This window comes from Varanus komodoensis, unplaced genomic scaffold (genome assembly GCF_004798865.1).
Source record: "Varanus komodoensis strain SLA01 unplaced genomic scaffold, ASM479886v1 scaffold66, whole genome shotgun sequence".
In the NCBI taxonomy this organism is placed as follows: domain Eukaryota; kingdom Metazoa; phylum Chordata; class Lepidosauria; order Squamata; family Varanidae; genus Varanus; species Varanus komodoensis.
In genome coordinates this window covers 3,311,439-3,337,765 of record NW_025336296.1, presented here as the reverse complement: position 1 = coordinate 3,337,765, position 26,327 = coordinate 3,311,439, and the positions used below count along the sequence as shown (strand labels likewise).

At 41.8% G+C, this 26,327-nt stretch overlaps 1 protein-coding gene across 1 annotated transcript in view; it reads left to right on the top strand.

The window, feature by feature from the left end:
- Positions 1–205: 205 nt before the first annotated feature.
- NDRG1 (N-myc downstream regulated 1) overlaps positions 206–26,327 on the top strand; it is a 48,274-nt gene continuing 22,152 nt past the window's right edge. The window contains exons 1-3 of the mRNA XM_044450398.1: positions 206–370; positions 18,388–18,466; positions 19,448–19,483. Coding sequence (XP_044306333.1) covers positions 18,404–18,466; positions 19,448–19,483 — 99 coding nt within the window. The 5' untranslated portion in view covers positions 206–370; positions 18,388–18,403. The remainder of the gene's footprint in view (positions 371–18,387; positions 18,467–19,447; positions 19,484–26,327) is intronic.

Below are 26,327 nucleotides of genomic sequence, written 5' to 3'. Positions count from 1 at the left end.
AACAGATGGGCTGGAAAAGGGGCGGGGCCAAAGCGGGCGACCGAGCCCGGAGGAGAGCGCTGGCGGCGAGTTCCCCCGCCGGTGGGCGGGATCCACGGAGAGTGGGAGGGGCGGGGTAGGGGCCGAGGGCGACATCGGGGGAGGGGCGTGGCCCGGATGCAGCCTATAAAAGGCCGCCCGTGCGGCGCGCCGCGCTCGGACAGCAACAAAGCTCGCGTGTCGCGTGGTGGATCGGCTGTTGCTCGGGCGCGCTCTCGCGGCGGCCGTTGGAAGACCGTTGGGTGCCGGGGTCGCCGCCGCCTCTCCAGCCCCCTGTGCTGTGCGGGGGTCCGGTCGCTTCTGTGACTTCTCCCGGGGGCTCCTCGCCCAGGTAAGCGATTTCAGATCGCCTCTGCCAGCCAGCAGCTTTCTTTCCCCAAGTCTGACTGGACTACAGTGTCCATGGTCCCCAGCGGGGAAGCGTCCTGGCATTTAGACGGCGGGAGCCCGCGTTTGGAACCTGACTCACCCGCGCGGGAGGGGGGACGTCGGCCAATTCGACTCTTCTCTCTGGTGTTCCTCGCAGGGTTGTTGTGAACTTGCCCTTTGTCGACTTGCCCTTTCGTTTGTCTTGGCTGCCCGAGAGCTGAGACGCTTTGGGCAGTTCCTGCAACAAAGCTTTGTGATCCGAATTGGTGTGGCGTGTAATGGGGTGGTTCTTGGAGCAAGCGCGGGTAGGCAGATACGACATCGCCGTGAACTAATAGGCAGTGATGGCATTGTAGCGCCCCCTCCCCACCCAGGCTGGCAGCCTTTTCCCTTCGGGGGTTGTATGAGTGTGGCTTCCATTTACAGGAAGGGGAGTTACCTTATTTATGCTTATTTCATTAATGTTATACATTTTAGTCTCACTTTCCTCCCTCTTGCAAAGACCCCAAGGTGGTTTATGCAGTCTTCTCTGTTTGCCTGCACAACAGTCCTGCAAGGTAGGCCAGGCAGAGGCTGTGACTGCCCCATTGTCATGCAGACTTTATGCCTGGGTGGGTTCGAGACCTTGGATCTCCAGTTTCTTAGTCCAGCATCCTAATCACTACACCATGCTGGTCCTTTTTTCTGCCCCTTCGTTTTTCCTCTTGCAGGCAAGCTCCTTACATAACTCTTTCCTTTTTCTGTATTTTTATGCTCACAACAATAACCCCCTGAGGATGGTTAGACTGAAAGTATTGGATAAGGGACTGGTCCAAAGTTGTGCTATGAGCTTTGTGGTCAAATGGGAATTCAAACCCAGATCTTACAAACCACCCCTTGCCACCCTGCCCCTCTCTGCCAGCTGTGTCCTTCTGCTTGCTTTTCATCCCGTGTTCCTTTTGGTTTTCCAGCTCTTTGCTCCCATTTCTTAAGTCCTATCCTTGCTGGCACAGATCATCTTCTTTTCCCCTCTTTGCCTCTGCCCTTTACCTGTTCCAGTGTAAGGCTGGTAGTCCCATTAACTTGTCTTACTGTTACCACAGATCAGTTTTCCTGAACTCCGTGCCCTCAGCATGTTTTGGACTTCAGTTCTCAGCAAACCCAGCCAACATGTCAGATGGCCAGGACTGTTGGACATTGTAGTCCACAACATCTGGAGGGCGTAGGTTGGAGAAGTCTGCCTCAGATCTTTTCCTGCTGTTTCCAGCAACGGACATATGTAACCAAGGTAGGAGGAGCCATGTAGAATATTAAATAGGTGCTGACAATTCAGCTTGGAAAACACACATGCACAGAACAAAGTTCTAGAATTGATCAACATGTGCCTAAAATTGTGTAGGGTCTGCACAAAGCTTTGAAAATTAACAAGCAGCAAAGAATGGTTAGTTGTTCCAGATACGGTTTTAGACTGAGGGAGCCTCTGCAATAGGAAACTGAATTCAGTTTCACAACCCTTTTCTGGCTTCCAATACTAGAATTTCTTTTCTGGTGGAACAGAAAGAGTATCTTCTTCCTGTCTTCAAATATTTTGGGCTGGAGAGAAAACAGGATTGATGTAGTCTGTTGATCTGTTTCATTTTAAAATGTTTTTACTGGAAAAAAGACAGGGAAAAAAGCCCTGCTGGATCTGGTAAAGACAGTTCCATTCATTCCACTATCAGGTTGCCAGCTGTTGGCCAGCAAGATGCCCCAAGTTGCTCCCACTCAGGCCATGGATGCATACGGCTCCTTGGGTGCTTGTGAACTGCCTTCAAATATGGAGGCTCCACTTGGTTCTGATAGTTAACTGTCTTCTGAGAGTAGCAGTAAATAAGATTTGACTTGTGGCACTCTGGTGGTGTTTGAGCAGTGGGAAGCATCTCACCATATTTTCTTTGATTAGTTGTTGGGGAGGGGAGCAGCAGAAGAGGAGAGAAGCATTCATCAATTGCTTAGGTCCAAGGGCAGTTTTAACCCAAAAGAATGTGAGTGGGAAGGAAAAAAATGGGCATGACCTTTGAGACTTTTGTAGGCATACCCAGCTGGCTGCTTTTAGGGAGGGGGCAAAATTCATAGACTAGAGGGAGTGGTCTAATTCAGGAAGAGAGGTTTTATGGACTGTATAGGGGTTAAATAGAGATCAAATCAGTTGATCCTAAAGGAAACCAACCCAAACTATCCTTTAGAAGGATAGATACTGAAACTGAAGCTCTAATACTTTGGCCACATAGTGAGAGGAGGGACTCATTGGAAAAGACTCTGGGGAAAATTGAAGGCAAAAGAAGGGGACAGCAGAGGATGAAATAGTGTCACTGATGAATGAACATGAATTTGGGTGCACTCCAGGAGGCAGAGGACAACAGGTGGGGCTGGTGTGCTTTGGTCCGTAGGGTTGCAAGGAGCTGGGCATGACTGCAACTGAACAACAACAGGAGTTAAATACTGAAGATTTTCCCTTGAAGTTGAGGGGCAGAAGGGAGAGATGGATTTCAACAACATTCATCCTTGTTCTAAAACAGCCTTTCCCAGTGCCGTGTGGTGGACTACATACCCCATAACTGCTTGCTAGCTGGCTGGGGATAGTGGGAGTTGTAGTTCAACACGCCTCTTAGGCACCAGGTTGGGCAAGGCTGTTATGCAATAACAAGGGAATGCTCTCATAATCTCTCTGCTCTCATAATCTGTGTGCCATCTGGAATATGTATCAGTCAATATATGTTTGTATATGTGTCCCATGAAGTGATGGAATGCTGTTTCTAGCATTTGATGGCAGTAATTGCAGAGTGTGTCTTATCAAGTGTGAGGGCTTGCCCATGTTCAGAAGGTGAACGGACTTTATTCCATCTTCAGAAAAAGAGGCAGGCATACTTTTTATGTTTTTCCTCTAATGGTGGTGGTTCTGAGAGAATGGGGCGGGGGTGGCCTTCTCTCAGGTAAGATGGAGGCAACTATGTGCTCCCTAATTCCAATGCCAGAGGTGTAACAGTTACTTAGTTAAAAACCAGTGCAAAAACAAAGCAGCGGCATCTTTAAAGCCAGCAGGTTTTGTGAGGAGGCCATATTTTTTTTGTGGGCTTTTGCTCATGGCATCACTAGAAATGGGCTCTCAATGCTGATGATGTTAGCCTGGTAAAAAGCACCACAGGACCTCTCTTTGGGTAGTTTGTTTTTTGTGGGCCTTTCCACATTCACTTGGCTTTTCTTGGATTCTTTTTATTTATGTTTAAGTGACAATCTTCATTTTTGCTGCAACAGGCAGACTGGAATTGGCCAGTTAATTGGATGCGGTTTGATTTTTTTTTTATTGCTGAGGAGCAGCATGTAGCTGCTACAATTAATATAACCATGTTGCTGGCAAAAGCCAATGTGCTGTAGTGGTTTGTGTTGGACTGGGATTTGAGAGAGCAAGAGTCTAATCTCCACTCAGCTGTGGAGTGATGTTGGGCCAGTCACTGACTGCCAGTTTAGCCTCCCTCCCAGAGCTGTTGTGTAGATAGATGTGGATAGGAACAAGAGATTGTGAGCTGCCTTTGATTCCTTGTAAGGAAATTGTGGGATTTAAGTATAAAAATATGTAAGTAGATGAAAGCTAGGTGTTGGGAAGAGCTGCCTGCTTGAGGAATACTGGTGAGGTGCAGTAAAATGAGATGTCTGGATGACACTGGCCAGGATGCAAAATATATTGGCTTACTGAAAGTTAAAATAGGTGGTAGTCCACTGGGCTTCTCAAGCCTAAGCATGCACTTTTCAGGGAATGAACATACCAACTGAATGAGTTTCGAAATGTAGCACCTTGAGAATAGGCAGTGCCTGCTGATGCCCATGCGGTTGTGGGTATATGCAGATGTGCTTAGTGATGATTTTAGAATAGGGGGTGCATTTTTTCCCAAATGAACTCCCTGCTAATGGTGTGGTGTGATTGTTTGATAATCTTTTGACTTTTGTGTACGATTTTCCCTACTATGAAAGGTTGAAATGCCTCCCCTAAGGCTAAGCTACACGCAGTTAGAGCTGTTATTATTACTACATTAGATTTACATTTCTTCCTCTTTCAAGGAACCCAAGGTGGCTTGCAAGATTCTCTTCTTTTCTGTTTTATCCTCAACAACCCTGTGGGGTTGGATAAGCAGAGTCAGCAGCTGCCCCAAAGTTACTCAGTGAGCTTCATGGTTAAGAGTCCCAGTCTAACACTGGCTCACACTGACCATAAATTACATTATGCTGATATTTTACGTATTTTGGAGGCCCATCCCTATTGCTTTTGCCCTACAAGCCTTTGACTTCTCCTGCACCAACCATCACAACATAGTCCCCTAAAATATCTCCAAAACTTAGTTCAGCACTCAGGCAGAAATGCAGACTTTCCCCACCTTTGCTTTAGCCTGCAGAAATATATTTAAATTCTGGAGACCACTTGGCAAAGACTGTTGAATTTTTAAGCAGCTGCTTGGTGTTGGGCTTCTCCCGTTCACATATAAAACCAAGAGCAAAAAGTGTGCTGTGTCCAGCTGAGCTGGAGAAATTCATTGTAGAAAAGGAAATCCTAGCAGTTTTCGTTTGGACAACAAAGACTGGAGATCTCTTCTTTCACCCTTCTTGGAAAAACGGTAGAAACAGCTGGAGTCTTCTAGATGTTGGCCAAACTGGGCTGGACTTGGAATGGGGAAATGGGCTCTGTCTCTGTAGGGAGGCACAGCAGACACTGAAATTACTCCTGGCAAGCTGCCAACACTTAAGCACAACAGCTTCCTGTGACTACAACAAATTGCAGCAGGCTGTGGTTTTGGGGCTATCATGGCCCCCCCTTGCTGCTGTTGTAGTTTAACCGTCATAGCAGGCTGTAGGAATTGTGCCCAGCTGGTAAAGTCATGCACAGAATGTGCACACTTATAGCAATGCTTGACTTTGCGTACTGAGCTTATAATTTTTTTTTCATCTTCCTTTTTTCTGTAAAAGGCTGGGTAGGGGAAAATGGCTTTGCATTATTGAACAATGTGGAAAACAATTTCTAAATGATTAGCATGAAAATTTAATTTGTGCCTTTAGTATGGGCTAATGTAATACTTACTATCTCAAAACTGGCATGCAGATCATTTGAACTGTATGTAAACCCTCCTGCATATTAAGATAATTTGCCAGAGTACAAGTTTGTAGTCATGTGACCCTAACTTCAAAGCTAAAGTGGGTGATGAAAGAGGCCAGGATCTTTTCTGTGGTAGTACCAAGAGTTTGGACTGTCTCCCTGGCTTCCTTGTCAGGAATCTGTTACTCCCTTTTGCGTTATTTTTGCTAAGACTTTTGGTAGCACTTAATTTGATTGCCTGTTCTGTTTGCTTTTCTACTAAAAGAATTAAGAGTTGGAAGGAAATTTGGAGGTTATGTAGTCCAGCTCCCAGTCTACAGTGAGGATACCCCTAGTTTGGGTTCTCTTTCTATATGTATTTTTTTTTAAATAATAGTTTTGAATCATTTCAACTACTATGGAGATGTTTCTCTGGTAGAAATACAATATTTATCCAAATGTAAGTGTCCACCTAAGTTTTTTTTAGCCACAACAGTGAAATGAAATGTCTAGAGACAATCTGGCTCTGAATATCAGAAGCTGGGGACAAAGCGGGGAAGGTATTTGTTTTCATGCTTTGCCTGTGAGTTCTCGGGGACATCTGGCCTGCCACTATTGGACACAAGGCCAGGCTGAATGGAGCTTTGTCTCATCTAGGAAGGCAGTTCTTACATTTTGTATGTTTTTGTTTGAACAAGAAGAAATGAAACTGAGTGGGAGGCACTCTTATTTGGGATCTCTTTTGACAATTAGTTTTAATAGTCCTTGGAACTAGGAGTCAGCTCTTCAGGAACAGAATGTGACACAGTGGGCATCGACACTGCGCACCTTGATGTTTTGTGCAATTTTGATGGTTCTGCACAAGCCACCTATTTTAAATAACATTAGATTAAAAGTGTGGAGCTTGATGAAGTAGGCAAGTCATAACTTTCAGGGGAAGCATGGGCAACTCTGGTTCTTCGTATGTTTTGACCTATAATTTTCATGATCCCGCCCCATTGGCTAGAGTGGATGGGAGTTAGAGCTCCAAACAATTGGAGGCCTCCAAGTTGTCCAGCTCTGCTTTACTGCAACGCTGTTAATGACTCAAGGGGGAAGTAGGCATGCTGTGTAGAAGCTCCTTTATCCCAGGCAGTCTCATTAGATGTGCTGCTTATCAAAATGTCATGCTTCTAAACTCCGCTTCTTATTCTTAAGCTTAGCCAATTGATACAGCAGACTTATCTATCTCTGAAAATGAGAGCAATCATTTTGATGTTGGAGACAGAGCAGAGATGAGCATTAGTAGAATTGGAGGAACTGCCATGCGGCAAAGTAGTAAACAACTGAAGAGGAGAGGTAGATTCGTGCCAAGCTTGTGGTTAGCCTGGCTATCCGTTCCTTGGTAGTAATTGCTCCTTGGCTGGCTTAATTCTGCCAGAATTAGTCATGGCAAGTTGATTTTAGTAATCTGATCAGATAATTGACAGTTATTCCACAAAAGAGTAAGTGGAGATCAAAATGTTTGTACTAAATCAGTTCACCTATGTGGGGATATTTAGTGTTTCTGTAACTCAGCAGATAACAGTGAGAGTCATTGGTGAGAAACATGTAGGTAGAATGTGATCAAAGATGACTGTTCAGTTGTAAAATAATAAAGAAGCAACTTGGTATGTCTGGGTTGGTGGTGGTGGGGAACAACTTCTGATATGCTTTAACTGCTGGACCAGAGAACTGATAACATAGTGGTTGAGAGTTCAGCTAGCAGTTAAGAAGTTGCAAATTCAAATTACACAACATCTCAGGCAAGCTGTTCTTCTCAGCCTCAGCTCTTCATCTGCATGTAGAGATTACATTGGCCCAGCTGTGCTCTTGTGATTGTATACTGTGGGAGATTGCTGATGCAGATGCCAAAGGGGCATTTTAGATGAGAGCCATTGTTAGCAAAGTGTGATGCAGGCAGCCCTTGGTGCCAGATGTGGTAGGTGTGTCTTTGACTGACCCAGGAGATGTGGGAGCGCTCTCCATCTAGCCTTTCTTAACAGTAGCCTTGGTTCCTGTACTCTATGCTAACAGTGACGTGTCCCCATGTGGCAGCTTCGTTTGAATTACATTTGGTAAGACTGTGCCAGCATCTGAATCTGTGCAGATGCCCTGTGTGCGGTTTGAAGTGGGCCCTTACTGCTTTCTAAGTTCAGTGTTGAACTGTGAAAAAGGGATGACAGATTTGGTTGGCATGGATGACATGGTGCTTCATATTGCTCCATCCCACCTTAAATCTTCCTATCTCCATCTAGACAGTAGAATTAAATAAGGCAGGGGTGTGCAATTTGTGGTTCTTCACGTGTTTTAGCCTACAACTCGCCTCATCCTCAGCATTAGCTATGCTGACTGGGGCTGATGGGAGTTGTAGGCCGCAAGTTGCCCATGCCAATATAAGGCTATGTATGAGGTAAAGTAACCAGCATTGCAGTTTAAATGAAGATGTCTTGGCTCCTGAATCCACTCTTCTGTTCTGTATTTGTAAATCATTGCCTTACTTAATTGTATCATTTGTGTTCTGTAAGCTGCTCTGGGAGCCATGACTGTATGAATAAAATCCTCTTCTCTTGCAGATCTGATCACAGGATCAGGTTATTTTATATTTACAAGTTTAGATTCACAGGAACTACTATGAATTTCATAAGCAGGAGGCTGTGCCTTGCAGTAATATGAAGATAATAATGGGTAGTTGATGAAGTTGTTTTGTGTAAAGGAGGTATATTCGTGCAGCTTCATGAGCTTTTGAAGCTACAACATGAACATAAGAGCAGTTGTGCTGGATCAGACTAAGGGACCAGCTATTGAAGTGTTTGGTTTTTCCCCCGCTTCTATTCATACAGGGGCCCACCAAGTGCCCATAAGGAACCCGCAACAGGTATGAGTACTGTAGCACTCTCCCACCCGTGTTTCCTAGCAACTGATGTACACAGGCACACTGCCTTTGATACTGGAGGTGACATATAGCCTTGAGGACTAGCAACCATTGATAATCTTCTCCTCTGGAATGTACCCAGTATCCTTTTAAAGTCTTTCAAATTGGTAGCCATCAATACATTTCTGGGAGTGAATTTCATGCTTTATCTTCTATATGAAGTAGTACTTTATCTGTCCTGAATCTCCCAACAATCAGCTTCATGGGATGTCCCCTTTGAGTTCTAATATTATGTGGGTGGGGAAATAACCACCAGGCATAATTCTGTACACCTCTGTCATCTCTTCCCTTACTCAGGTTAACCTAAACTATCCCAGAAGTTGTAACTTTTCTTACAGGGGAGTTGTACAAGCACATTGATCCTAGTAATTGCCCTTTCCCCAATTCTACAGAATCCTATTTTTAGGTGTGGCTACAAAGTGATTACATCACAGATGTATGTAAAAGCATCATGATATTGACATGGCTTCTCTTGGTTTTAAGGAGATACCTGCCAGGTGTTGAGCTTTTCTTTAAACTTGACTCTCTTCTTTGCAGAGTTTTGGGTTCATGAGGTGTGACAGCTTTCCCAGCAGCTGAAATTTCCTGATATCTCTTTGGTATCCATGTTTATCCATATTTAAGCTTCATGTTTATCAGGAGAAAATTTTCAAGAAGAGACTCAAACCATAGCTGTTGAATTCTGGCATTCCTTCACGATTCTGAAGCCTTGGTTACATAAGGATGTGATGCCTTGATCGTACCACTATGGCATGCTAATAGCAGCTTCCAAGACTTCTGCAGCCGTAAAGATAGAAACCAAGGTGAAAGCCGAAATAGCCTTCCGCACCACTCAGCAACCACAACCTGTGAATTACCGGTGTTGCCTTTTTGTGCAAAGCAGAATGTGGCATTATTTCCTTTTGGCAAGTTGTCATGTTATGCATGATAGGAAGTTGGAATTAAATGCCATACAATGCCTAGTATGAAAGATGATGATCCGTTCGAAGTATGTTGTGTGCCAGTGGTGCTAGAGCTAAATTTGGGTTAATGTGCTATGAGCACTGGTGGCAAGCAAAACCATTCACTTCCAAATTTTTAGCAGAAGCATTGCTGTTGTGGGAAGGGTGGTGTATGCTGTCGAACTTGACAGTTGCATAACATGCTGGGTAGTTAGATCAGAGCCATGTGAATAGTAGACCAAGACCTACTTGTAGAAATGAGTGATTTGCAGTAGATTAGCAAAGGTTTCAGACCCCCAATGTTTAACCACCATGACAGTAAAAAACTTTTTTTCCAGCTCCTGCACTGCTAAAATCAAGGCAGCTTGGGGGAGAAGAAGAGATTATGTGAAGGACTTGTTTGTGGCTCAGTCCTGGCTCTGAAAACAAACTGTTAGGATGAGCACATGCTTAGAGGTGTCTTATTTCACATTTATGTCCTCCATAAGGTTCTGTTTTGCAGCAGAATCTACTTGGCAGAGCTTGGGTTATGTGTGAGAAAAGTTGATATTTATTTATTGAATTTTTCTCCTGCCGCAGTATTTAGTAAGGCTCCCTGGGTGAATTATAAAGTTCTTCAAGGTTAAATTTCACTTTGTTCTATCGATGAGAAAATGATCCAGTCTGAGGGATTCTGTAGTATCCCTGGACACATTACTAGTATTGCTATATGCTAGAGCAGCCTTCTTAAACCTCGTGCTTTCCCTTTTTTCTTGAACTTAAAATTCCAGATAGTGGTGATCACTGGCTGTGCTGGCTGGGGCTGAAAAGAATTGGAGTCCAAAAGTCCTGAAGGGCTCTGCATTGGCAAAGGATGCACTTGAGTTGGGCCACGATGTGTCCTGGCCTAGGAGACTTCAAATGAGCCATAGCGTGCACTTAAGCTGCAGAACCATAATAGCAAAAGGGGGAAAAAAGAAACATACAAAGAGCTTGATACCCTTCCCCTCCCACACCTTTTGACATTTCTATCACTCCTCATTGAACGGCTGAAGAAGCAACCCTCTTTAGCAGTGCAAGCCTGGAATGTGGTATATATTTCAGCATACTTGCTATAAGGTTAAAAAAAAAAAAAAAAACCTGGCATGCCCATTACTTTTATCCCGACTGTTTAGTGAGTGTCATGAGGAATGGTCACACTTGATTTAGTTTTATTGTCGTTTGCAAGGCCAAGGTGGCCTGTCCGCCATCAGCTGCATAAAAAGTGTGACCAGGCAAAGTCCTTAATCTTAGCATGTTTATGTACTTTGTTCAGAAAATGAAGCTTGCTGATAATCTCATTTGATAGCAGGAAGTGTTTGGTGCGGTTGGGTATATTGGAGCACATTAAATGTGGCAACATACATCTAGGTCATGTTTACAAGGAGGAATAAGGATATTTGAAATTGTTCATACAAAAAGGGCTTGTGATAGATAAATGTGAATTCCTGATGTCATACAGCTGCTAAGAGGATTGTGATTTTTCAGCAGGGAAACACAAATCTTCTAAAATGGCCGAGTTCAAGAGTAAGCATTTGGACTGGATTATTCCATAGCGCTTTTCATCCAAGATGACTTCTGGATCTCATTCACCTGGCCTCTTGGAATAGGCCAGGAACAGTTGTCAACTGAGAGCCACCCTGTTGCTGAATTGTAGCCACATGTTGAAGTGTCAAATAGATATCAGTGCCTCCCAGGATGAGCTCATTGTTTAATAAGAAAGTACTATGGTTCTGTATCTTCCGGCCTTTCTGGAAATTTATTTGAAATAAATATAGGCTGGCTTTTCAAAGTTGGGTACAAAATAAAAAGCCTAAAATGATGAAAATATAAATGCAAACTTTTCACTTAAATAGCTTCTGCTGCTGCTTTCTGTTTTCTTTATGCATTTCCAGTTTATGAAGAGCAGGCCACTATCAATTAAAAGCAGTCCAAAATACACAGGTCTTTATGACTATATTAAGATAGTCATAAGGGGACCAGCTATATTTCCTATAGAAGGCATTTTGTTTGACCTTCACAGAAAAGGCTCTGCCTATTATTGTTAAGACTGTGTCCAATCATAGGTCCTGGACAAGATAATAAATCTGCCCTCAAATAGTTGTAGGCCCTTAAATATGATTACCAGCACTAGAAATGCTGGAGCCTGGAAATGTACTGGCAGCCAGTGCAAGTGGTACATGGTTGATCTTGCATGCTGCAATTGCCTAGCTGTACAAGTAACTGGGCAGCTGCATTGCGTAATAATTCTGTGCTTTGGAAAGAACTGGATTAATAACAGGTAGAAATCTGGAGATAGGAAAAGGTCTCTAAGGGATGAAAGTGCCTTTGGAGATATTTCACCATTCATGGTATGTACCCCCCCCCAAACAAAACCAAACCAGCCACCTTCTGTATGAACTCCTGAATGCGATTGTTACGGTCTAGTAAAATATTGGGGCACTCAATACATTTTAAAAAGCCATTTTAATGCTAGGTATTGTGTGGTGATTGATCTCTTCCAAACAAGAAGATAATTTCATTAACAAATCAAGTATTTTTGCAATGGATCTTGAAGGAAAACTCCCAACATTTTGGAATAACAGCAAAATTATTTTATGCACAGTAAAATTAATACATCATGAGCAGGCAAGACTCCTTGTAGAAGATAATCATGCTGGAGAAAGTCAGACAGAAGAAGAAAAGAAAGCTCATGTATGAGATGGGTGGACTCTACCAAGGAAGCCACAGCCTTGAACTGAACTGGGCTGTCATGGCCAGGACATTATGGAGGACTTTCATTCACAGGGTCGTCATAAGTTGGAAACGATTTGATGGCACATGGCAACAAAATTAAGTAATATGTTCTTTGTAGCAAAGTTCTAAAGAACAAAATTGACAAATATGTGGCTAAAGGAGGAGCAGGTTACAAGGACTGTAGCAAAGTTCAAGATTTTAAAGGTCAGTAAAGGTATTTTACTCTGACCAACCAAAGATAGGATCATACTGTATGAATTTTCAGGTAAGAGAATTTTTTAGTCTAGGGTTTCAGGTTCAGAAGATACTTCTGACCTGGGGGGAGTTATGTGCCATCCAGTCACCTCAGACTTACAGCAACTCTATGAACGAAAGCTCTCCAGAATGACCTGTTCATTACAATTCCATTCAGCTCTTCCAAGTTGAAGACTTTGACTTCCTTTATGGATTCAATCCATCTCATATTTGGTCTGCCCTTTTGTCTTCTGCCTTCAACTTTAGTCATGGACTACAAGGAGCTAAAATGAGATTTGCTGTTAGACAATATTACCCTGAATAGAAGCATGTGATTAAATTAGTTAGGATACTTATGGTAGCAGTCTCAATGAGCGCATTCCTCTTAGCCAATCTGATGATTACTGTTTGTGCTGTGATTTTGGTGTGTTTTCAATGTTAAACATGCAAGTGGTGCTGAACGGATACCTTAGATTCCTTCCTGTTCTCTGGGGTAATTTGTCCATATTAAAATAACTTGCTTATGAGAAGCATTGAATTTAGGTATTTTTGTTTTTATGTTGCCTTTTTGTTGCACCAATAAAAAAATGAAGAGTTGTATCTATGTTGCAAGTTGATCAAACGTCAACAGGCACTTTTTGGTATAGAAAACCCATGCAAAAAGCTAATGCATCATCCGGATAGTCACAAATACATAAAAGTGCATGAACTATACATAGGAAAGGCATATGAAGTATTCCTGGTATTGCATAATTTGTGGAAAGATTAATTTCTAAATGCTAGTGAATCTCTGGTGTTTGTGATGGGCATTGTGCATCTATATTTCTACAAGGATTTCTGACATGTAATTATTATAGTGGTAGTCAGAACATGCCTTAAAATAGTTTCTCTGTACAGAACATTAAATGACTATCATCAGCGAATTAAGTGAAGATGATGGAGTAAACCAGGTAGAAATCTCTGTGCTCTGAGTATACAAAACATTCATCTTGTTGTGACTTAGAAAACAGCTTAGCATATTGGATATGAGGAATCATAGAGGCTCTGAGCCCAAGGCATCATTGGCTACTATACACTTGGGAGTAAAGCCCTTTGAATTTAGTGAATTTACCTTTCACATAAAATAAGGTTAGGATTGGACTGGAATGGTGATGAGGCCTTTCCTTCCCATAAGAAACTTCTTCAAGCCCTCAATTGCAACAGTCACTAGTACTGAGTAAGTTTTCTACTGGCTGGATTAGTGGTTTTACTGCTCTGAAGTAGTGCAAATGAATAGCAGTTGCAAGTTTGATTCTGGACTGTTCAGTATTGCCCAGTAACTCCTAAAAGAAAGGAAAACCTCCCATCTGAATGCTTGACATAAAATGTCTTAAAAAACTGGCATGCTAGTGCCAGAGAAATTAGAGCCTAGCTCAGTGGACTCTCTCAACAAAGCCTCCACCTAGAATCTTAAATGTTAAATTCTTTAAATGCAGAATCTCAACTTTACCAAGTTCATGCCCACTAAACTGGACTTCATGTGGATTGAAGAAAATGACTTCTTTTAGCAGCTAATTCTATTCTTTAATGGTATATGCCTTTAAGAACAACTTAGCTGTAGGTTAAATGACTATGTGTGACAAATTATGTCAATGTGCAAATAGTGAGTGTGCAGTGAAGGATGAACCTTAACGCCTCTTTTCACCTATTTAGTTGTTCCTTTTATTCTTGATATCTGCATGGGTTTATGGATTCTGTTGTGTGGGTAAATTGAAAATTAGAGCTCCTGTCCTTTGTAAGGTTGCACATCTCAGACTTTAGAAGATCTAGGAGTGACATGGCATGTTTAATGTGTACCTTGAAACAGTGCTGCTAAATTAAAAGCACTGAATTTGGAGTAAGCTGTTCAAGGCACTAGGTTTTGAGCTAGCCTAGTTTTCATATAGATGGCTGTCCCTAAAGTTAGAGCCCATGGCTTTAATGAAGATACAGTTGAGAATAAGTAGAGTGTATAAGGATCCTTGCTAATTTCCTGTAGCTGCCAGGACATGAAGAATCATGTCAAAAAGGCTTTTTCAAGACATCAGATATATTCCAGAAAGAAGGACATAGGGGTATTACCCGGGAAGTGGGTTCGGTTTGTGAGATTACGGCTCCTGATTCTACTTTATGTACCTTGCTCCAACAATGCAGCAAACAGGTTTTTGGAAATCACTTTCATAATCAAAAAATTCTTCAAAGGGTTGACTCTTCATTCCAGATGAGTCACTTTTGATTATGTATAGCTGACACTAAGTTGTTTTAATTACAAAATGTACCCCACTAATAAGAATGCTTCAGTTGAGCTATCTTGCTTGATAATAAAGGGGTAAAATAACTTCACAATTGGTGTTGACAGTTCTTTGATGCAACAACCAAATGTAATATTCAGAAGAAACCCTGAACAGCAAAATTAAACATCTCACCATCTACGTTTTAATTGCAACATATTGGTTGGTGTTCAGAAGTTTATTTGAGGCGCATCTGTAGGGCACCATATTGGGGAAAGCTGGAATAGTATGATTTTGTAACCTCCAAAGAGTGCCATCAATCTATCATTGGGCTATGTATTTTGGGTCTAATTGTGTCCTTGTCTCCCTGTGGCCTCGATCAGTTTGGCAAATCTATGTGCTCCACTTGGAAAGAATGTGTGACTCAATTAAGGGCTGTTATTTCTAACAAGTGTGACAGCACTGAGCTTTAATCCTTAACTAAATTGGCAGGAATTGCACTTAATGAGCCTGAAGTTGATGGGAACTTACGAGTACCACGTAAGCAGGCTATTCTTTTAGAAGACCTGGTGACCTCTGAGTTGGCAAAAGGCAGGAAGGGTGCAGGAGAGACCCTTGCTTTGCATTCAGCTGTGCCTTTGTCAGCATTACCAACAACCACTATTAAGCAAGCTTCATATATTTTGACCTCCTGAAACGAGGAATGGTTCTAAAATTCTATCTGTACAGCCAGTATTACAACACAGTTAACCTAACCAAGAGTTTCATTACTAGATTGTAAACCGCCCAGAGAGCTTCAGCTATGGGTGATATAGAAATGGAATTAATAACACTATGGGAACTGTATTTTGTACAATATTTACATGGTGGATAGATAATCACTTTCTCATAATGCCATTCTGTAGGTGTGTCAAAGTAATTGCTTGATTTGTAGATGGCTGACATTTCTTAATGGCCAGGAATCTGGTGTCATTCACTTTGATAGTGATATCTTAGGTAGGGGATCCAGTCCTGCTGCCTCATGTCCTTTAACTGGAGGTTCAAATTTAAATGTAAAGAATATATGAAGCTAGCTGTATAACCAGGCTATTCTGTTAAAAGACTTGGTCATCTGTAGGTTAGCGAAAGGCAGGGAAGGGTGCAGCCAAGATCCCTGTTTAGCATTCAGCATGATCAACTAGAGCTATGGACCATCACCTATTGTCATCAAATTTTGCATTGGCAAAACTGAGAACAGCAGGAAATTTCTATAATAGGCATGGCTTATTGTAGACTCCCTCAGCTTGGTGCTGACCAGATGTTTTGGACTATGCCTTCCAGCATTTCTGACTCTTGGCTACAATGGATGGAAGTAGAAGTCCAAAACATGTAGAGGGCACCAGGTTGGGGAAGGCTGGCCTGCCACAGAAAGTGACTTGCTTAAAATTCCACTTCAGGTGCTCATCACACTGCAGGTGCAAGTTGGGCTTCAAACAGCAGGAAGTTGGGATTGAAGAGAAGGCATGATTAAAAGTACATGCTACTGTACCGGGAAAGCACTGTCCCTTCATAGTAGAACACATGGCAAAAGCCCCAGGTTCATTTCCAAGGGTGGCTGAGTAGCGCTAGGAGAATTTCCTGCCTGAAAATCTGGGAATGCCTTCCTAGTCACTGTGCAATAGGTATATGGAGAATGATGTATATTCCCATCTTACTGAGATGGAACTCTCTAGACTTCTTATCTCAGATACTTGCCTGCAGTATTGTTTCTAATGTTATGATTCTAAGCAACAGGAATATTTCCACAAGTCCCCTTGTGACTCATCTTGTAGAAATTTTATTTCATCATAAGGTGGAGTTGCAGAAGTATTCATATGACTTAAATTTATAAAGTAGGAAGCTGCCCTTAATGAACCCAATCCCATGACTGCTTCGAAGGGGCCAGAAGAATGCAGAAGAGTTTGGCTGTGTGCATTTAACTCCCTCTAGGGGCAGAAAGTTGCTAGGCAGTCACTGGAGTTCTGTAGATCTCATGATGTAGGATGTTTCTAGTTCTTTTGTAGTTCACCTATTTAATATGAGGCAACTCTGTATTTCACTTCATCTATTTTACTTCTGCACAGTAGCTCAGCTTGAATGACCAGGTTAATAACATGTAAATACCTCACTTAAAATAATAAGTCCTATAAAAATCTTAATTGGCAAATTCTTTCTGAGCATTATAATGTCTTCATTTTGTTGGGACACTGGCAAAAGATTACACTTCTGTTTCTTGTGGCTGACCCAAAGCAACTATGTGTAAACTTTCTTATATGTTGCACAGGCTGTGGGCTTGTTCTGTTAGCCAGCTTCCATTGGAAAATAGCAGAAACCTAGTCTTCAGCTTTCTCTTTAATAGCTTCCTTCATTTGCTTTCTGCAGCATCCTTGGAATGGATAGACTGGTATGTCCCCTTCACTGTATTAGTAGAAACTTATTAGGTGAGAGCACTCTGTTGTTCTAGCCAGCTTCTATTAATTCAAGCAAACTAGTTTGTGCATGCTATACCACTGTGTTTTGTAGTTTGGGTATATTCCTGGTTCCCCAGAAATGTTGTATCTCTAGAGAAGTCAAGCACAGTGACTTGCTGAGTAGGGTCATATCCGGTAATATAATTTCAAGCAACTCATAAGAACATGGTAATTGTGCTAGACGGAGGATCCTGACATATTCTGGCCAGGGCGACTTCTTTTATATTCTTTTATATTTTTTATTTATTTTATATTGTTAATTTTAATTTTATATTGTTATTTTTGTATTTTATTGTATTTTATTGTGTTGTAAGCCGCCCCGAGGCTTCGGCAAGGGGCGGCATAGAAATGTAATAATAATAATAATAATAATAATAATAATAATAATAATAATAATATTCTGAATTAGCCTTCTTCACCTCCAGATGTTTTAGGCTACAACTGATGATTGGCCAACCTCGCGAGGGCTGATAAGTGACTTGGTTTGAACTAGGAGATTGAATTGATACATTGAATAGGATATATTGCCCAGTGGCTGATGGCCTACTTACCTTTGCCACCTCATATGAGCTAGTGGCAAGTTTGACACCTATGGTGTCTGGCAGTCACAGCTGCGTCCTTGGCTATAGAACACAAGTGGCAGCGATGGTATCAATTTATATTAGTATCCCTCCTTTTTACTTCCAAGGAACTAAAAGTGGCTTGCATAATTCTCCTCCTCCTCCTCTCCACCTTATCTTCACAGCAACAGCCCCGTAAGGTAGGTTGGGCTGAGAGTCTGTGACTTGCCAAAGTCAGCCAATGAGCTCCCTGACTGAGAGCAGGGACTGGAATCCAGATCTCCTGAGTTGCAGCCCCATGCTCATAACCACTATACCACACTGGCTCTGTTAATACTGACTACATTAGTTGTTATGCGTCCCCATCTGTAGTGTAACTCTAATTGGGTCAGTTGATTTGCATTTGTTGCAGACCCTGAGCTCAAATAGCAGTGGCCACTGTTGTGGATCTGAACACTTGTCAGAGTCAAAACACTGCTGAGAGGTGAGAGGGACATAGAAAGGATGTGCTAACCTGCTTTGTACGTCAGCCATGATAGAGAATGCTGAACTGAAGTTCTTTGTGATCTCTGTGCCTTTGTGTATCTCAACAGTAGTGCATGCACCTCTGCATCTCTCACTCTGAGGAATTTCATAAACTCAAATTGCATAAACTTCATTTTGTACGTCATGTACATTGGACATAATCAAGACAAATATCTTTGGCTTTTTTTTTTAAGGTACCAGCTACTGACAATGTCAGGGAAAGGCCAGGACTCGCATATTACAGAGGTGAAACCGTTGGTGGACCGAGAAGAGGTAAGTTGGAACTGCTGTGTAGAAGGACCACAGGAATCCTCCTGAATGCAGAGACTGTCTTCTATGGTCCTTCTGTGGGTGTCCTCAGAGTTTAGATGGGTGACGACCAGAGTAAGTACCTTCTCAGCTATGGAGCCCCATCTGTGGGATACTCCCCCCACATGACTCCCTGGGTCTCTTCCTGGTGCTCTCCAAATGTTTGGGACTGCAACTCCCAGCTCCTGTCCATTGGCCATACTGGCAGGGGCTGATGGGGACCAAAGTCCAGAATGTCTGAAGACCAGCAGTAGTAGAACTGAAGGGCCAAGTATAAATAAAGGGAGATTAGTAGGATTTCTTTTCTCCTTGCTCCATGGAAAGAAGATCTCGCCAACAGCAAAATGTCCCATGCCAGATTGTTTGGGAAGTTATGATAGTGACTGATGCATGGGATGCTGGAAGGATAGTACAAAATTATGTTCTTGTAGACAGGAAAATTATTAACTTCAGTTGTGCTGCTTTAAAAAGAGCTAAGTACTAAAACTTCATTGTAATTTTGCCTCCACGGCCTTTGCTGTGGAGTTAGAATGATACACATGGAGATGAGAGGACCTTGCAATATCCAGGTGACTTCCGTGGAGTATTTGGGCATGGTGTTTTAGTTTACAAGTGTAAGATGCTACTTTGTCCTGCATCCTCTTTTTTTACAGTAGATTCCTGGGTTGGATCCAGGTTTATTCATATTTGGAGTAGATGCGTTGATATAAGTGGGAATTTATGTAAACATTATTAACTACAGTCCATTAATTTCAGTGGGTTTACTCTTACGTATGTCTAGGCACCCGTTTGACTCCAGTGTCCCATAACGCTTAACCCTATGCATAATTGCTGAGCTGTTAAGCCAGCATGAAGCATCTGCACAACCTTTACATTTTAGAATTGAAATTAGATATTCTTCATCCTTTTGCACCAATGTGCTCTAATTATGCACTCTTTTTCTAGGCTATCACACAACTCCTGCCTGACATTGATGTTCAGGTAAGTGCATTTCCACTTTCAGTATTGGAACACTTCTAGTCATATTATGAATTCTTGGTTGGCCATGCCATCCTTTCCTAACTTTTGGAATTAAGTTGAAATTAAAGAATATACAAAAATATTTTTCTTGCAAAAGAGACAACACTTTAATTCCCGAGTATGGTAAAGCTATTGGATAACAAAAATGCTGAGGAAGTCATTTTGGACAGCTACTGCCAGCATTCTGGACCACTGGAAATGCTGGCTGGAGCTGGTGGATGTTGCTGCCCAAAAGAGCTGCAGCTTACTGGATTCAAAAAGACAGATCTGTACTGTCCTTAACAACAAAATAAAAACGTTTTATAGTTGTACCAAGAAAAGGTTCATAAAGTAACACATACATAGCATTTTACCAGTCTGAATGGGAAAATTGCTACAGATACGCACATTGCTGCTGTTAAAAACCTAGAAATAGTGAAGATTGTGCCTAGAAAAACAAGCTTGTTGAATTGTTTTTGACCTGCATTAAATGTGTGACTGGGTAGCCTTTTGGAAGTCCAAGCAAATGATGTCCAGAGGATTGCCTCGTCCATCTGATTATTCACGCTCTCAAAGAACTCTAGTAGGTTAGTGAGACAAGACTTACCCTAAAAAGAAAAGACATGTTTATTCTTTTTCAGCAGGATTTTTCTCTCCACATATTCTATTAATAACACTTTCAAGCAATTTACTCAGAACAGATACTACTCTAACTGGACTAGAATTTTCTTGGCCCCCATCTCCACCCCGATTTCTTTTCAAAAATTGCTGTTAAGTTGGCCATTCTCTGCTATAGAGGATGATCTTAGGGACATGTTACAGATTTGATATAAAGGTCAGCAATTTTGATTTGAGCTCTACAAGGAGTTTGAGATGGATACCTTGTGGGCCCAGGTTGAGAATTTCATCTTTTGGCACCACTGTTTGATTAATTCCTCAGACTTTCTGCTGGAATACACAAGTTCCAGAATAGGTATCTGTCCTGTATCCTCTGCTATAGAGAGAGATGGAAATATTTTTTTGGCATCTCCGCAATCATCTTAACCTGCTTTAATTTCATCATCTTTGAATAATCCAACTGCTTCTCTAGAAGATTTCTTTTTTCTGATATGTTTAAATCTTTCTTTATAGTTGTCTGTGATGCTGTTAGTTATATGCTCCCTAATATGTATTTATCTATTTACTGCTTTTTTGCATTTTTCATTTCTCCTTGCATTTCCCTCCTGCAAGCTTTTATTTTCCTCATTTGAGCAAGACTTGTACTTTCTGAAGGAAACTGTCTTTAATAGCTTCCATGATACCACTCCTTAACCATTCTAGTAATCTCCTGGACTTTTTGTTTTTCCGAAGCTGTGGTATGCCTTCTTGTTGAATGACTATTATTGTTTTACTTAATCTCCAATTATTTTGAGGGGCTTTGACCATCTTGACTCCCTCTTCCAGCCTTCTTTTTACAGTTCCCTCATTTTAGAGAAGTTTTCTCTTTTGAAGTCCAATGTGACAGTATTGAACCTCTTAACAATCTTCCTCCTGAATGTATAGTAAATCTGGTTAAACAACATTGTAAATGTCTACTGATCCTATGCAACCCCACCTAGAATTAAATCCAGGATTTCTTCCCTCTGGCTAGACAGTTACAAGATTAGCTGTTCTAGAGAATGGTTGCTTAGGACATTGAGAAATTTAAAGTCTTTGTCAGAACTGGAACACACTTTTATCCAGTTGATGTGGGGATAGTTGAAGTCACCTCCCCCCCCCCTTTGTTTTGAGGCCTCCTTGAGTATTTGATCTGGGAGATAGTAGCATATTCCTAGGACTAAATTAGTTTTGGCGGTATTACCACCCACAATACTTCTATTGAGGTATATGATCCTGTTAGATTATACAGTCTTCAGGGTTCACTTTCTTTCCTATAGTGTTTATGGCCAGCAAGGACTGTATCTCATTGTTTCTCTACATTCCATCAGGTTTCTGTAATGCTCATTATATCTAGCTTCTCCAGTAAAGCCAGGCACTCTAGCTTCTCTATTCTGGCTCAGCTGCTTCTAGTGTTTGCATAGAAACACCTGGACACTGTTTATCTGTAGATTTGTGCAACCTGCGTTTGAGCATTTAGAAATAATGCGATTTCATTCAGCCTAACATCGTGATTGCCTAAATGGACTGATACTGGCAGAGATACTGAAGGCTTCTTAGCTCTTTATAATGTTGCCATGTTTTTCAAGGGTTCCCTTGTGTGTCTGTGGATGAGTTCAGAACTTCCTGCCCAAAAATTATAGGTAGCATAGAGGAGTCAAGCAACATAGTTCCCATGTCCATTAGTTGAACTCTTCCAAACACTGTTCTTGGTTTAGGACAAAGCCTTAGTTGTATTTGGACAAGATGTGTGTGTTCTTTTATTGAAAGAGCTGAATTAAATTTCCATTGGATGCCAAGTATAATGGGAGGGCGTAGGAAATTCCAGTGTAACAGGTTAGGGGGCAGAATCACTTGATGTTCCTGAAGTTTCATATCTGGTACTAAACAGGGCGCACAAATGAGCACCTAATAATCTGTTTTGTGCTGTACCCTGAACATACAAGAGCATTAAAATTGCCAAATATAGCTGCTTGGAGAACACTCTGTCCTTGTACCATACGGAATGAACGTGATGGGCTGTTAAGTTTCAGAACCAGGTTATGTAGGCCTTGGTGTCACTGAGGAGGTCAGCCTTCCACTGAAATGGCTCAATGGTTTTCCATGTGAAAACATTCCTTCCACATTAAAAACAAAAACTAGTGCATTGGTTCTTACCTGACACCTTCCCCCCGCCCCCTTTTGTTAGAGGTTTTTCTGTGCATGAGAGAACATTAAATTACATGGTGCTGCCCAGACAAAGGTTATCCAGCTCTGACTACAAGGCCCAAATTCTGGCAAGTTTGCATTGGCTGCATAAATGGAGAAAGTCTTAATTTGAATGTCTTTGACATGAATTTGGATGTCTTTGCAGGGTGAGTCAATCGCTGCTGGTTTAAAAAAAGTGTGTAGTGTGAAAAGCTGTTACTGTCCTAGAAGCAATTGTATGGGTGTGTTGCACTTGTGGATTTAAAAGTATACAACATGCACTCTGTTAACGTTGTCTTGAAGTGTTGATAATTGTTTGTCTGGTGTTTGAAAACAATGTGAGTTCAATGGAATAGGCAAGTGCTTCTGTTTTATGACATTAAACATACATGCTGCTTAATTTAAAAAAATGAATGTAGCTGTTGTTCTTCATAGTAAAGGTAGTATCACTTACAGCCCAGACTGTTTTGCGAAGTGTTGTGTTTGCTTATGCAGGGAATAAGGGTTGCATCTGAGGTTCCCATGCTGCAGCTTTAGCTCTTGCCTAGTTCTGGCCTTGTGCCACACAAGGATGGCACTGTTTTGGTTGCTTTGCAGAAGAAAAATTAGGCTGATGCATCACTTCCAAAGCTTCAGTAAACCTGCTGCAGGTATGCTGAGGAATATTTTCACATTGCCCTCTTTTCTCTGTAAGAAGGTGCTTCAGTGGTTTTAGTAGAAGAGCAGGCTAAAGGAGCAGAGCAAAGCAAGCCAAGTAGAAAGGAGCAAAGCACAAAAACCAGGAGAACAGAACAGTAGCCACAGGATGCAAGGCTAAAAAGTACTGGCAGTACTAAACAAAACATGGTCGCAGTACTGTGGCTCCAACAAGATAACGGCACAGGCCATACTTCTCGATGAAGGGTTGTAGAGTTGCAGCAGTACAGCAGTTTATTCCTGAGAAAATAAAATCCCCAGATTCAAGGAGGGGGCGGTTGTAAGTATATTATGGCATGCTTGTTATTTGCCAGCCTTTGATCCTAGACCTGGGGTGGAAAAATTATTTCTGCCTGTAACCCTGAGTTTGGCAAAGCTCTTGTTAGCAACAGATTGGACAGAATGAAAGACAAAAAGGTAGGGTCCAAATAGTCTCCACATTGACCTTGAATAGAGTGCTAGTATGGCTTTTGCAGTTGATCTTGTTGATTGAAGCAATGGCCCTAGTGGTCTTTGGTTGACAAGAAAGGGGATATAGTGTGTGGCAGTAGACTCGGAAGGGTACTCAGGACAGAGCTTTTTCAGTGGTGGCACCAAAGCTATGAAGGTTGCTCTGTTCCTTTTCTGCTGGCATACCACAGCCATGTAAGGATTGTGCTTTTTCCCAGAGAGCTTCGAGAATGTTCTCAATTTTGGAGGGACTCCTGCTTGGGATCCCATGAACTTGCTTTGCCACTTACTGCCAGATATTTATTTATTTATTTATTTATTTATTTCTCACCTTTTTCATTTTTTAAAGAACTCAAAGCAGCATATCTCATTATTTTCCTCCTGATCACAACAGCCCTGTGAGGTGGGTTAGTGGGGACTAGCATCCAGATCACCTGTGTCCTAAACCCACATTCTTAACCATTACATCATGCTGGCTGCTCTTCTGCTGTATTTATATCTTGCCTTTTTCCTCTTGTGAGGAACGCAGGGCAGCTTACATCACTGTTTTATTCTCACAACAACTGTCCTGCGGTGTAGGTTAGCCAGGAGTGACTGGCTCAAAGTCACTCAGTCATGGCCGCACAGGGACTGGAACCCAAATCTCCCAGGTCCCCAGTCTTTTACTCTCACCACCAGACTCTACTGGTCCTATGCAGTATTGTGTTCATGATTTGGCAGCTGAGTACTTTGTGATCTCCTGTTGTTATGTACATGTGTGTCTGAACTGACTTGCATTTTTACATGTATCTACACAGCTTCATCAAGCCAGGAGGTATTTCCTGAGAAGCTGTTTGCAAAAGGCTGTTGTATTTGAAATTGGTATATGGATGCCTCATCTCATGAAGAAAACATTCAAGCTCTAAAAGCACTCAAATGTGTTTTTCTAACAGCCATGTGCAATTGTATAGCCTGCCAAGCAGGAATATCTGTCTTTCTAAAGACTTAGGGATGCAGGAACAGATGGCACGTTTGTCTTTATCCTTCTATCGGATTAGTGTACCTTGGACTTTTTTTTTTTCCAAGATAGTGTTTTAATACAAATCGGTCAGTAAAGAGCCTCTTACTCTCACACTGACGTTGATTAGGATATACTGCCATCTGTTTTCAATGTGCCACGTCTTTGGTCGGTCTCTCTCTCTCTCTCTCTCTCTCTCTCTCTCTCTCTCTCTCTCTCTCTGTGTGTGTGTGCGTGTGTGTGGGGGGGGCGGAAGGGAAACTCTTCTAGAAGTCACAGCAGCAGATCTCTTGGTCAGTTAAGAGCTCTGCGATTGTGACAATGGGTTTGATTAAGCTGTGCCCTTGATGCTGTCTTGTCTTCTCTTACTTGAAGCAAATTCAGCTGAGTGGACCGCGCTCTTTCTTGACTGTTGCATGGCAAAGTGCACAGTCCAAAATGCATAATCAGAAAGCTTGGTGCTAACTTGGAGGATGGGGTTAGATTCTTACAGCTATGGTGGTAACTCTACTTCCTGCCACAGTACTGAAATGGTCAAGTAGTTCTGAGAATGACAACTGAGGCAGACCAAATCACTTTATTGATGAGGACAACTGAGGTTGATTATTGTTTATAGAGGTCTGCAGTTGCAGTGAGCATGCTGTGTGAGAGGGACTGGGCATCTCCAAATTCATGCACTTGGCACGGATTGACTGTGGCTTTTTTGGAAATGTGCAGCTTTCTTTCTCACTTCACTGCAACAAAATATCACCATTGCGTGAGGTACTTCATATACCGTGGCTGTTTTGCAGAAGCAGCTTGCACATTCTTCATCGGTTCATCTTGAGTTTGCATTATATACTAGCAAAGGAATTCTTTTCCTGAGCAACCTGGCTTTCCCCTGGGGTTTAGAGCAAGTTGCTGCTATTAATCTTAGTCTGCTATTAATCTTAAGCATATCCTAAATTGCAAAGATGGGTATAGGGCAATTTTACATGAAACTTCTGTGCTCTTGCTATATTCAAATAGCAAGCCAGAACGTTCTGTTCACTGATTTTACTGCATGGATCAGATTTTTAAAAACTGAATTCCTCTTCCCAAATGCCTACATGATTTTTGTGTATACCGTTGACAATTCTAAACACTTTTTCATGCCATCTTAGGTTATTCTCACAATCAACAGAACACTAAACCAATTTTTGGTGTCTTTTTAACTGGCACTGGGGACTTTCAGATAAAAGACTAGTGAAGTAACCAGTCAAAATACATTGTGGAGCTATTCTGTTTTTCCCTCAGTGGTTTTTCTTTGACAGGAAAAAAAGGTAGGCAAAATGGCAGGAAAACATGGCAGCATTACACTTGGAAGATGTTACCTGGGCACATGCACAAACCATACAATCCTATTAATGGGCAGTGCAACAGTATGATAAAAGCCCCATCTGGAAGCACCGAGAGCATCAGTCTGCCATTCTGATGTCGTTTGGCTTAACATCCTAACTTGGAAATGAAAATTACTTCAAAGTTACTTTGATTTAGCATAAGAATATGGCTTGTATTGGTGTCATATTCCAGTAGCATAATCTGTTGAACTTCATGTCTCATTAGTGAATCCCAAGAATTTCATTTTCTATCAGATGTTTGTATTCCTCTAAGGAAATCTTATTTGTTGTATTTTGGTTCCAAATGGCACATGAAGGGAACAGTTTGTGTGCTGAGCAGAGGATTGATTTTGTTTTACAAACATGCAACTTGTGATTAGGAAAAGAGAGAACCCACCAATTAGGCCCTTTTTATTAGGCTATTAGGAAGCCCTGAAGGAGAAGCTGGAAGAGAATGCAAATCAGAATATATAGTTGAACCACTAGGCTCGTAATAAACAGC